This window comes from Leptodactylus fuscus, chromosome 6 (assembly GCF_031893055.1).
Source record: "Leptodactylus fuscus isolate aLepFus1 chromosome 6, aLepFus1.hap2, whole genome shotgun sequence".
NCBI lineage: Eukaryota > Metazoa > Chordata > Amphibia > Anura > Leptodactylidae > Leptodactylus > Leptodactylus fuscus.
Window position 1 is genome coordinate 64,392,920 of NC_134270.1, and position 14,617 is coordinate 64,407,536.

The 14,617-nt window shown below is 36.1% G+C and overlaps 1 protein-coding gene across 1 annotated transcript in view; it reads left to right on the forward strand.

The window, feature by feature from the left end:
- The first annotated feature begins 8,382 nt into the window (after positions 1-8,382).
- The window catches only part of BARX2 (BARX homeobox 2), a 33,881-nt gene continuing 27,646 nt past the window's right edge, over positions 8,383-14,617 (forward strand). Inside the window, exon 1 of the mRNA XM_075278562.1 lies at positions 8,383-8,781. Within this exon, the coding sequence (XP_075134663.1) occupies positions 8,595-8,781 (187 nt within the window). The 5' untranslated portion in view covers positions 8,383-8,594. The remainder of the gene's footprint in view (positions 8,782-14,617) is intronic.

The window sequence follows — 14,617 nt, forward strand, 5'->3', positions numbered from 1 at the left end:
CACTGTGTGACAGTGACAGTGGGACATACTTCACTGATGGTGAAGAAACACTGAAGACACACTGAACAGATAAGGAAGACACTGTCCGCAAAAACTGAAGACTAATTACTAGTTTACAAGTAATACAAACTGTCTGCAACTAGCCTAAGGTATTCTTATTGGGCTTCTGTGATGTATGTTATCGTATTATAGGAACAGACAAAATAGCTACATAACAGCAGTGCTGCATCTGTCACATTGCAGACATTAATGATACCCCATGGACCTCACTCACTACAATAAGTGGTACAATACATAGTACAAGTTGCCATGCTAGTATTCTGACTTATTTTGATGGAATCTGCTGTGAAGAATTTGAGCACAGCTGTGAATTTAGGGTTTTTTCATGAACACAACTATATGTTAATAGATAGTAGACAGCTAAAAGTTAGCCATTTTGCAGAATTTTAAATATTTTCTCTAATCATCTTGGTGAATGCAGGAACTTTCTATAGTCTGGGACTTGCACGAAACCCTGCCATGATTTCCTTACTGTGACCGGGATATCTTCTCATGTATGTAGAGTCCCTGCTTGACAACCTTCCCACAATAACAAATTATGGCTGGGTTCCTGCAAATCTCAGACCATAAAAGGTTCCTGTATTCATGGTCATGTCTATTAGAAACCACTGAAATGGTTTTAAGTCTATAAAACACTGCTAAATGTTTTATTTCTTATGTTTTCATGATTAATTTTTTAGAAATGTAAATATATTCATGTTTTATAGCAAAGGCCCTATGTATCGAAAGGCAGCTAAAAAATAATGCAAGAAAATGAAGGCACTATGCTTTATGTTTTTACTGCTGTGTCTTTGCTGTGCTTTATTCAGCTTTTTTTTCTTTCTGCTATTAAATTTATAGAAAAAATGCTTCTGATTCGGCAGCTAAAATTCGCATGCTGAGTTTTTCACAAATGTAAATGTTTTTAAAAAGCAATTTTTCTACAGGTCTTTTTTCCTGCAATGTGTGAATGAGATTAGCCCCAATCTTATTCATTTTGCTTGCACTATAAAATGCAGCTTTTTTTCCCCTGTATAGTTAGCCAGGGATCAGTACAAGGACCGGAGGGCGCCAACTCCTGGGGAGAGTCAGTCAGGTAAGGAAAGGGTCTCTGTGCCCTTTTGAGTAGGTGAACTCTAAAGATCCACGGGAAGAATCTGTCCCGGGATCCTGCATCGATAATACATCCCAAAGTGCTGTGTGCATATCATAGGATCCTCTAATGTAGTGACCCCACACTGAACATAAATCCAGCAATAGATCTAGCCGATCATGGTTATTCTCTGCATAGCATAGAGCCGCTACTGCTGGGATCCTGCGCTGATAATAGATCCAGATGATCATAGTTATTCTCTATATACTTTATCATAGTTATTCTCTATATACCTTAAGGGTGCATTTACACGGAGGAAAATGGTGAGGAATTTGGTGTGGAATTTCAGCACTGAAAAAAAAGCCTCCCATTGACTTCAATGGGTTCCTTTATCTGCTAGAAGAATGGACCCTACAGCCGGGATCCTGCACTACATCCCGAAGTATATATATATATATATATATATATATATATATATATATATATATATACCATAGGATCCGCTAATTCCAGGATCCTGTACTGATAATAGAACCAGCTGATCATGGCTATTCTCTGTATACCATAGAGCCACTTCTCCCCGCAGTCCCAACAGGGCAATGTTGGTATAGAATAGGGCACAGGGTGGAGCGTTGGTGCCTGGACATCACCGAAGGTCTCTGCTATATATAGATCTATCGCATGCCATCATCACCAGCATCACAGGGGGAAACAGCCAGAAATAATGAGAACAGATATAGAGACCTTAATGGTAATGGGATGTTATGCCACGTGATCTGTAATAACCAGAATAATCCATTGATGTAACAGTGATGATGATACAGGTACTATCTATAGATAATATTAAATATAATAGCTATGATGATGTTACTGGAGGAAGATATAGAAAAATCATTTACAGACGTGGACAAAATTATTGGTCCCCCTCATTCAATGAAAGAAAAACCTGCAAAGGTCAGAGAAATAACTTGAATATGACAAAAGTAATAATAACCAAACTACATGTTGACAAGCCTGAAAGCTTTTGGGAGAATGTCCTATGGACAGATGAGGCAAAAATTTTACTTTTTGGCAAGGGACTTCAGTTCTATGTTCACAGATGGAAAAATGAAGCATATCTTGAAAAGAACCCTGTCCCTACTGTGAAACATGGAGGAGGCTCTGTTATGTTCTGGGGCTGCTTTGCTACATCTGGTACAGGAGGAGGCTCTGTTATTTTCTAGAGCTGCTTTGCTGCATATGGCAAAGGGAGTCTTGAATCTGTGCAGGGTACAATGAAATCTCAAGACTATCAAGGGATTCTAGAGAGAAATGTGCTGCCCAGTGTCAGAATGCTTGGTCTCAGGCACAGGTCATGGGTCTTGCAACAGGACAATGACCCAAAACACAGCTAAAAACACTGAAGAATGGCTAACAAGAAAACATTGGACTATTCTGAAGTGGCCCTCTATGAGCCCGGGCCTAAATCCTATTGAGCATCTTTGGAAGGAGCTTAACATGCCGTCTGGAAAAAGCCCCCTTGAAACCCAAGACAACTAGAGCAGTTTGCTCATGAGGAGTAGCCAAAATACCTGTTTGGAGGTGCAGAAGTCTCATTGACAGTTACAGGAATCGTATGATTGCAGTGATTGCCGCAAAAGGTTGTGCAACAAAATATTAAGTTACAAGAACCATTATTTCTGTCCAGGCCTATTTCATCAATTTATTTATACAAAAATTCTGTTGAAGCGAAAAGCTATGTCTGATTTTCATTTGTTAGTTTTCATAGAATTTTTATTTTGTATTACTTTTGTCAGATCCAAGTTAGTTCTGTGACCATTGTGGGTTTTTCTTTCATTAAATGAGGGGTGCCAAGAATTTTGTCCACGTGTATATATGAGAATAAATTTTCATAGTGAATCTATTATACTAGCATTTTAACACCTAACTGACATATAGTTCTCAATGATAGATAATCAATTGCAATATTAAGAGAAGGTGTATAAGCTGGAGAACAGCATGTACTGAACAAACTAAAAGTAAAGGAGGACCCAGGAAGAATACAACAACAAAGATAAATAAGAAACATAGACTTATACGTACATAAATCATGTTAGTGAAACATATATGTGTTAAAGGTAAATAATCTTCAATCATCCATTCAATTGAAATGTATGAAGGTAAATTACATATGAAATGTAAATAAGGCTGTATATAAACCTTATTTAATTGTATGAAATAATATATTTAAACCAAAGGATTTGAGGAAATGTCATTTGAAAATCCAAAAAGATTCAAAGTTAACAAGTCTCTGATATTTATTACACACAGTGAATGGAATTTGATCTATGATAAATAATTTGCCATTAACATCAGTTACAGCATGGGTTGTGATAACATGGCGGGATAAACTACGGGTCATAATTTTGTTATTTATATTATACCTGTGCTGGTTAAGACATACCATCATTGTATTAATAGTCTGACCTACATATTGAACGGAATCATATAAACAATATATCCAGAATTACAATGATCTTTTACATATAGTTTCACCTGTGGATGTGGACATGAACGGATATTATTTTGTATGATTTCACAACGTTTACAAAGGGGAGGATTACATCGAAAATACCTGAATGTTGACTTTGATTCCTATCTTTGTTTATAGAATTAATATTTATCAGAGCAAAAAAATTTAGCTTAAGCTTCATGTCCTAATATTATTTACAGGCGTACTAAAAATATTGGAAATATTATAGGTCGACTGTTGTTACAAATATTACTTCTAAAAACATAATAATTGATACAATAAAATAAGGTTTATATCACATTTTATATTTAATTTACATTCACACCTTCATTCAATTGAAAGACTGATTATTTACCTTTAACACATATAAGTTTCACTAACATGTATTATGTGCATAGAACTCTAATTTTCTTATTTATCTTTGTTGTTGTAGTCTTCATATTTTTTGCTTGTTCAGTACATGCTGTTTTCCAGCTTATACACCTTCTCTATAATATTGTAATTGATTATCTAGCATTGAGAACTATACGTCAGTTAGGTGTTAAAATGATAATATAATCGATTCACTATGAAGCTTTATTCATCTGTTTTATATATCTTCATATAATTGTTGTTTTGCGATTCATATATATGGTGACTGTTCACATCTATAGGTTTTTTGTATATATATATATATATATATATATATATATATATATATATATTTAAATCATAATTACTGCATATAAAAAACTGGCATTAATTTTTTTTATATTTATTTTGGTTCATTATTTAGACCTAATATTCGAAATATTCTGCTTTAATGAAATATCATCTACGACTCACCCTGTATTACATGTGTTTCCTGTGTACTATATATAACCCATGTATACTATGATTTTCCAAGCTTGAGAATGGCAGTGGTTTTTCTACTGAAACGCGTTGTCATGTTATCCTTTTTTTAATGTTAATTCTATATTTTTAACTAAATTGTATTTTGGCAGCGCTTGTTTTAAGGTCTTTTTTTTCTTCATTCTGATATATACAGAATAATAATACAGTGATTATGATATCAGAACTTATTATCAATAATCATTTATACAATAACCATAGAAGAACTGTCTATAAATAATAGTAATAAACATAATAGTTAGGATAATATTTAGATATTATAATAACCGTGATGATAATTTTGGGACTATCAATATATAACAATAACCGTGATGAAGATGATGATAATGAGGATGAAGATCCTAGAACTGTCTACACATAATAGTGAACATAATAACAATGATGATTATACTTGGTAAAGAAATGCACCAAAAAAATCCTGGAACTCTGGCGCCCCCCACCTAGAGAATTGCTACAAATGTATGAACTAGCATGAGACATTGTGATAAATTTGTTCTAAAAAGATAAACCAAGATAGAAAAGTGATAGAAAAAATCCCCTCATGATAAAATAGCCCCATAGTTTCCAGCAACAAATATATATATATATATATATATATATATATATATATATATAGCCCATTGATTCATTCTTTTCTCATTCTGCCATATATTCATATCCACAGGATTTGTGTTAGATTTAGATTACAGTAAAATATTATACTGCAATTAAAAAACTAACAAAAAACCTGCATCATAAAATGCCCTAAAGTCATCCTTCTGCGTCTCACAAACAACAAAAGCCCAGATAATAAGTAATGTTCATTCTGTAAAAACCACACAGGATGAAAAAATCCGACACAGATTCAGCTGTAATCTCCTGCAGTGACATAAATGAGTGTTACACTATGTTAACATCTGTACTATGACAAACCAGGAGAATAGGAAACGGACCACACTGTATCCCAGAAATACTGGATATTAATGGGCCGCTCACATTACCATTGTAAGTGTCCATTGTCATCAGATAATGATAACAATGGATACTAAAAATCCATCAAAAATCCTACTGATTTCAATGGGATTTGATCTGTTATCTGTCAGTGTCTGTTTTCACCAAATCCGTCGTAGGTCAGTTATTTTGGTGGAGAGAATAACGCCGGGTGCAGAACTTTTGGGTCAGTTCAAAATGAAGGATTCATGATGGATATGAACAATCCATTATTTTTCAACATGATGTCTCGGCTAACAGACATATGACAGATGTAACGGATGGCTGTCAGTTATGTCGTCCGTTATTTCTGTCTGTTTTTTTCTGCGCATGCTTAGAAACAAGAACAAAAAAATTCTTTAAATCTTTGTCTTTTCTAAAGCTTCCTGTTCTATAATTTGAAGCAGGTAGATTGTCTTTATCTAACCTGTGTTAGATAAAGACAATCCAAAGTTTGCCCCTCTCCCCCTCCTCCACAGCTACAAGTTTCCTGCATTATTAATTTTAAAACAAAAAAGTTGGTTGCTAATACATGTATAATTCAATTATGGAGACTCAGAACTGAAGCTTGTTTTGGGACAAATATTTGACTTTAGAAACATGTCAAACGCTGAGGCCACTTGTAGTTGAAACATAGTTGCCTAACTTGGCCTAACTTGACTCTGCTGTCTACTCAGCAATTTTTTTTGGAATGGAGCAGGGTGGGAATTGTGGCAAACCAAAATTCTGATGTGAGTTATATCACAAATCTAAGACAGTACCTGAATGGCGGTACATTTGGGATCCGGTGTATCTACATGCACTAAAGGCTGGAGCCTGTTAGTAATTCTGGACAATCTCATATACACATTGCTGAAAAAACACCGCAGAAAATGTAGCATTATCAAAAACACATGTTAATTTTTTTTTTGCACAAATGCTGTGTTTTCCCCATAGACTTATATGGGGGAAGCAAACCCTACCTTCTAAATTAGATAAAAAAAATAATAAAACAGACAAGCAAAGGTGCAGATCAATAAGAAAAAAAGATCAAATTGGTCATAAATATTTATCACAAAGCTTCTAGTGCAGAATAGCTCTATTACATGACTTGTAATGAAGCAGCCACCATATACTATTTATGGAGAATCCAGCACAAAAATTCTCCCCAGTATGAATTTGTAGGTATATAGAACTGCCTTAAGTTTATGGTGTTCTCTCATTGTGTGTTCCCAGATTCAGAGCAAAGATACATTTAGTGACCTATGTGGGTATACATGGTACTATATTTTAGAGTTGGGTTTTGTACAGTTGAGTGGTACACTATCTGAACTCCGTACATGATACACACAGGACACATTATCTCAGCTCAAAAGATACACTGAATATACTGTATCTGAAATGTACAGATGTATATATCCAAGAATGGGAACCCAATCTTAGCCCTGTACAGGTGGATATTATATCTGACCTCTGTACTCGGATACACTAGGGATAATGCAGTGTTAGGCTGAGGTGCCTAGAATCCACCAGAAAATCTGATTCTAGGGGCTGACTGTACAGCTTCATTTGAATATTACCTGACACTTATTCACACATTGAATGTCACTAACATAAATGTATTTTCCAGTAGTAATTTGCTGGCTGACCTTCACCTCTGATTGTTTCTGTCTTGTAGTCCTGTCAGCAGCCTGTGGCCTAGCCCTTGGCTCTGAATGTTTCTTTCCTGTCAGTAGCCTCTCTGCCTGGCATTTGCCTTGAACTAGGGTCTTTTGTGAGCTGGGCATATGTGCCCACAAATCTGCAGGCCTCAGGTATCAGCAAGACTCTGCAAGATGAGTGGTGATTGGATCTGAGCTCTGTACATGTGGATATACACAGGATACTAAATCTAAGCTCGATATGGGTGAATATAATGAGACTGTATCTGAGCTATGTACAGGATTCTGTATCTGAGCTCTGTGCATATGGATAAATGCAGGATACTGTATCTGAGCTCTGTACAGGTAGATACAATCAGGATACTGTATCTGAGCTCTGTACTGGTAGATACAATCAGCATACTGTATCTGAACTCTGTACAGGTAGATACAATCAGGATACTGTATCTGAGCTCTGTACAGGTAGATACAATCAGGATACTGTATCTGAGCTCTGTAAAGATGGATATATACAGGATACTGTATCTAAGCATGGGTATCCATCTGTACAGACAGATGGATACCCCAGGATTCTGTATCTGAGCTCTGTACAGGTAGATACCCTCAGGATACTGTATCTGAGCTCTGTACAGAAGGATATATGCAGGGTAATGTATCTGAGCTCTGTACAGATGGATATATGCAGGGTAATGTATCTGAGCTCTGTACAGATGGATATATGCAGGGTAATGTATCTGAGCTCTGTACAGATGGATATATGCAGGGTACTGTATCTGAGCTCTGTACAGGTAGATACCCTCAGGGTACTGTATCTGAGCTCTGTACAGATGGATACCCTCAGCATTCTGTATCTGAGCTCTGTACAGGTAGATACCCTCAGGATAATGTATCTGAATCCCATCCTTGGCAATACTGTGTCCAGAGAGGGGCAATATCTTTTACATGACTTCTGTTATCATCAGTTCCTTACCTTAGAGCTGTCCTGTTTGTGGGGAGGGGGCAGAGCCCTGCTGTCAGGTACTTATCTATAGTTAAAATAAACGGGAGATCACAAAGACAGACATCGAGATTTGGGGGGTGTGAGGAGGATGTGGAGTTTAGGAACAAGCAATGAAATAAGCAGCAATGGAGCAACAAAGAGACGGCAGAAAGCCGGGAGAGACACCCACTAATAGAGGGGGAGTGACATCCACGTACAGTGCAGCAGTGGAGGGAGTGGAGCAGTCTCAGTGACAGTGAGAGGCAGTGACAGAGGTGGCAGCACACCGTGGGCAGCTCTCACCATGCACAGCACCACAGCGCTGATTGACAGCTGCTCTCTCCCAAAAAGGGATTGAAATGAAGTTTATATAGCAGAGGAGCCCAGACCCCACCGAGACACGCAGCCTCACCCTGACCACCCCACAAACCCACCTCAAAACCCCCCAAGGATTCATTACCTGGGTACAACATGCACTGCCAAGCCGAGCTCAGGCTCACCTCCCCGGGACAGCTGAAAGCAGCCAGGCGGCGCTACAAGTCCTTCATGATCGACGAGATTCTGTCCAAGGAGACTTGCGATTACTTCGAGAAGCTGTCGCTGTACTCTGTGTGTCCCTCCTTACTGGTGCGACCGAAACCCCTGCACTCCTGCCCCGGTAAGAGACTGCGAGATACCCCCTATTGTAATGGCCATATACAGAACCTCTATCTATTCTATCTATCTGTATATCTGACTGTGATCTGTATAATCTATCTATCTATCTATCTATCTATCTATCTATCTATCTATCTATCATATATCTATCTAAATATCTATCTATCAATAATATATCTACTCTGTCTATCTATCTATAAGTATATCTGATTGAAATATATATAGAAATATGTATACTTGACTGAAATCTATTCTATCTATCTATCTATCTATCTATCTATCTATCATCTATCTATCAATCATATATATCCTCTGTCTATTTATATGTATGTCTGACTGTCATCTGTCTACTCTATCTATCTATAAGTATATCTGACTGAAATATATATAGAAATATGTATACTTGACTGTAATCTACTCTATCTATCTATCTATCTATCTATCTATCTATCTATCTATAATATATATGCTCTATCTATAATATATCTACTCTGTCTATTTATCTATATATGTATGTCTGACTGTCATCTGTCTAATCTATCTATCTATCTATCTATCTATCTATCTATCTCTTTATTTCTCCATATACAGTAGTTATCTGTTTGTCTATCTATGTTTATCTTTCTACTGTACCGATTTCTATCTGTCTGTCAATCTATGTTATCCCTCTGTCTATCTATCTGTACAGGTGAATCATCTGTTTGCTATATCTATCATCTATCTATCTATCTATCTATCTATCTATCTATCTATCTATCTCCTATCTATCTATCTATCTATCTATCATCTATCTATCTATCTATCTATCTATCTATCTCCTATCTATCTATCTATCTATCTATCTATCTATCTATCTCCTATCTATCTATCTATCTATCTATCTATCTATCTATCTATCTATCTCCTATCTATCTATCTATCTATCTCCTATCTATCTATCTATCTATCTATCTATCTATCTATCATCTATCTATCTATCTATCTATCTATCTATCTCCTATCTATCTATCTATCTATCTATCTATCTATCTATCTATCTATCATCTATCTATCTATCTATCTATCATTTATCTATCTATCTATCTATCTATCTATCTATCTATCTATATGTCTATCTATAGTAACTGTTTATCTATCTACTGTATCTATCTGTACTTATCAGTCTCAATCTGTTTATATGATGTCTATTTCCCTGTCTTTTTCTATTTATGTCTGTCTCATATATATCTCATCTGCGGTAAATAATGTGTGGTGTATAGCGGTTCCGCACTCCGTGTGCACAGGAGCTACCTGTTCTGGTTGATGCTCTGTGTCCTTTAGAAACCATTCTGCCACTTTTTTCAATTGTTGGTCAGGGCAGCTCAGCAGATATTACCTTTAATCTTATTATTAATCTACAGGAAAGTTGATTTCAGTATTTTATTGTAACATAAGCTGATGATACAAAAGGAATTATTGCTAAATGTAACACCATAGAAATATAGGAATAAAGAAATCTCCGCAAGTGTGAAGAGACTTTATAATAAAAAAGCAGCCGCCAATCCTTCCAACCTCCACTCACTCCTAGAGCTGACACTAATTCCTAACACTTCTACTAGCCCCCAGACCTCCACCTTGTCACCCTCAGAAGTGAGAGTTCTTGCAGGGCCTGCTTAGTCCTGCTGCAGTCTCTAGTCACCCCTAAAGCTGCCTCTTCTCCCCGCATCCTCTGCTTACCCCTAGAGCAGCCTTTCTGCATGAACCTGGAGCAGAGGTCAGCAGGAGGTTTAGCAGGGACTGGAGAGAGATGACAGCACTTGGTTCTTGTTGAATGAAGAGAGACCGTTGGAAAATAAAAATCATCAGAGCACAATTGAGCTTTTGTGTGAAGCCGCAGCATTTGTGAGCTGTCACTTGTCTCCTGCTGGAACAATGCAGCAGCCTGTCAGGCGAGCCGGCCTGGGAACACCAGCAGTGCCATGTTCGTCTATGTGCCATGTACACTGGAGCAAGGGTCCTCCTACCATACACCCTGAAGCAGGGTCTCTTCCATGTACACTGGAGCAAGGTCTCTGTCAAGTACACTGAAGCAGGGTCTCTGCCAAGTACACTAGGGAAGGGTCTTTCCCATGTATATAGGAGCATGGTCTCTGCCATCTATAGTTGAGCAGGGTCTCTGCCACATACACTGTGAAATAGAAGAGAGTGTGTGAAATGAACTTTGTCTCTCTTATAATGTTCTTGGCACATATAATGTTCTGGTTCTATACACTGACACTAATAATAGATGAGCAGTTTCTGCAGTTCCTTGGGATAGTTTTTTAGAAAGATTATGGAAAGCTATAAATGCCAGAAAAATATTCCGACTGATTGATATATGACGGGAAGTAAACCTACCAGTGAAGCTGTGCCTTATCTGTCTAGAAATACAGAAAGTACTGAAGCAAGAACTATAGATATAGAGCTAAAAATGCTTTATGCACCTGTTCACATTTGGATCTGCTGTCTAATTGTTGTGCTTTCTTTCTATCTATCAGTCAATCAATCAATCAATCAATCAATCAATCATCTATCTGTCTATTTCACTATTATCTCTATCTATCTATCTATCTATCTATCTATCTATCTATCTATCTATCTATCTATCTATCTATCTATCTATCTCATCTATCTGTCTACCTATCTCACTAGCTATGTGTCTTGCTTTGTATCTATCTATCTATCTATCTATCTATCTATCTATCTATCTATCTATCTAATTAAGATTTTCTGTTACTTGGATGTAGTTTGCATTGGATTGCATTGAAGGACCTCTGGTATATAAATTAATATAGAGAATTTATAACGAAAAATATTAGAGACAAAATCGATGAAAGCGATCAGAGCTAACAGAGCTCGATGCGATTCGGGATATCTCCGCCTAATATTCCGCGGTTACTCTTCCTGGCAGCCTCTCCTAGCAGGGAATTGTCGGGTCTCGTTATATAGGCTCAGCTATATGAGGCTGTGGTCCTGCTAGTGCTAACATCAGGTTTAGTTTTGTTGTTACAGGTCGGGGCTAGTATTTTTTGCTATATTTCTTGTATTTTCTTGCAGCTGGTTGTCTTTGGTTTGCTTGGTTTATGTCAGACTATTCTCAGTACACATAAGATGCAGATTAATAGTTTTACATTCTGAATTTATAGAACATGAAGCAAAGTGCTGTCACTTTGCAGCCCAGTGGGATGAGATAGATTTTGACTGTATTTTACATTATATGTATCACAAGAACAGAAAATTACCTAAATCGATATTGAATAAAAGGGATACTGCTCATAACAGTTTACACTGCAGTAGTGGTCGGGAACCATGAGCTTTAGACCCGAAGCCATACTGCTCTATAATAGCCCAGACATAGCCACAAGATATAGCCTGAATACTATATTTCCTACATGATCTGACCCTGAAACACACATCTGGATGATATAATAGCAGAACCTCAGATATCACATTAATTTTTATGTGAAATATTTGCAATTTCATAACTTTATATTTTTCTTCTGTAATATGCCTTTATTTGAGATAAATATGTATCATAAAGTACAAAGTGCTGAGACTCTGAGTTATACAGGATACAGCAAAACCTCTGCTTATATTGCAATAAAATGGCAGGAATAGTTACTAATAGTCTTCAGTATAACCAGGGGAGGGGGAGAGATTCTTTCTTCTAACCAGGTCCACTATAATGTATTTATCAATGACCCCTTATTTATGGGATTATTCTTATGTACTTTCACCTTCTATCAGATTAATCTCTTCTCTGACTTCCACACACCTTCTCCTAGCCCCTTGCCTCTGATCTGCACCCATTAGATTGCTAGCTCATGTGGTTACATCTGGGGTTACCTTTCATAACATTAGTATTTTTAGGCATGTGTCTTGTAACAAAACAACCTATTCTTTTCTATAGGCTGTAAAATAGTTCATTCAGGATTAAAATAACTTAACATATGAGAAATAAATCCATCTCCATTTCAGACAATTGTAAAACGACAGAATTTTGGAGTCTGAATTATGCTGAAATTAAACAGATCAGGTTGTCAGGTTTTGATGCAGGAGTGGATACTAAAGAGGGATGATACATCAGACTATCTCTACATTTATCTTTCCTATTAGATCCACTTCTGGCTTTGGTCAAAAAAGTGCATCAAAAATTGCCACATAAAATATATATAAATGTTAGTATAAAATGAAATGTGTTAGTTCATTTGGACTTAAAACAGTCTCATAAACTCATTCTAAACATGGGTACATGGGTCGCCTTGCCTTTTCATTTTGTTCAAGAAAACAAAAAAACAAAAACTGAAAAAGCAGCACCCCATTAGGTACCTGTATAAAAGCAGCAACAATGGGAACAAATGCTGCGTCTGATGTTAGGTGTGATTTGTCCTGCCATTCTGCATCACTTAATAAAAATAGTAGATATATGATGAAGTCTCAAGGATCAGTCTGACTAGTTATAATAGTCTCCAGTTGTTATTTATTTATTTATTTTTTTACATATAATAATGGGATTTTGGCAGCTTGCTTATTACATTGTAGTTGAAATAAACTCTCAGTAATTATTAATAATTTACTCAAATTGACAGAAAACCAATTATTCCAATTAATTGTCCTTTATATTTTGTACTTACATTATACAATAAAATAAAAAAAGAATGATTACAGGGGGTCACATAAATATTAGATAGGACACAAGTATTTTATGTACAAAATCTGTTATTTATTTTGCACCACAATTCTAGTACATTTTTACTTATTTTGTGCCTTTTTATGCTCCTTTTTTTCTATTCATTTGCTCCTAATACACCTTTTTACAAAGCTGACTTGTAATGTGCATGAGGTTCAGATCTTGCATTGTTGTAAGCTCAATTTACTATATGGAACTTTTTAAAGAGACACTATTTTGTTGCACAACACCACCGCTAACTTGACTCAATACGCCAAAAAAATCCTTACTGAGCTCTGTTATCCTCCCCTAGAGAATTGTGACAAATTTAGGAGGCAAAGTAAAAAATTTTGATAAATTTGCTGCAAAAAAAAATAAAAAAAATAGCAAAAAAAATAAGCCAAGTAAATATCTTGAGGATTCATAGCGCAGCAGCTGATAGCTGGCATTCCTTGTTTTATTTTAGTGTTGCATTATGGTCCCTGACACTATAATACCTGGTGCACCTTGTTTGAGGTATATGTTTGTACTCATTTAGAGAAACTGTTTTTATTGTGGTAATTTTTGCTTTTTGCTTTTCCTTACTCTGCTCCCTGTACAATAAATCCCTGGATGTGAAATAATAATAATACATTGTTGACAAAAAACCCTGAAACTAATCCTTGACAAACATATAAATTTGCTACTTAATGTGATTTTATTATCATGTAAAACTGAATTTCTTTTAATTCCATTCAATTGTTTTATTATCATTAGGTTTGTTTCAATAGTTAATGAAATACTTGGAACTTTATGTGCTAAAAGTTAACTTAGCGCAGTTTATATGACATTTTCTCCGTTAACCTTCCCCGTACCTAAATCCTAAAGCCAAGGTATCAGAGTTTGGTGAATCTGACTGATGCAAACTGATCGGTTTTTTTTATTTAGATTGAGGTCAGATTGTTACAGAAATGCAGAAAAAAACGTAGCTGTTTACAATACGAACGAAGTGAATGAGATCTCATATAATTTCAGCCACCCCTTACGAAAAAGAGCACTGTGAATAACACAGCGTTATCTAAAAATGCGCACGTTGTTGGAAAAACGTAGCATGTTAATTTTACCTGCAGAAGGAAGCAAAAATAAAAAGTGAAGTGGCAAAGCAGTGAAC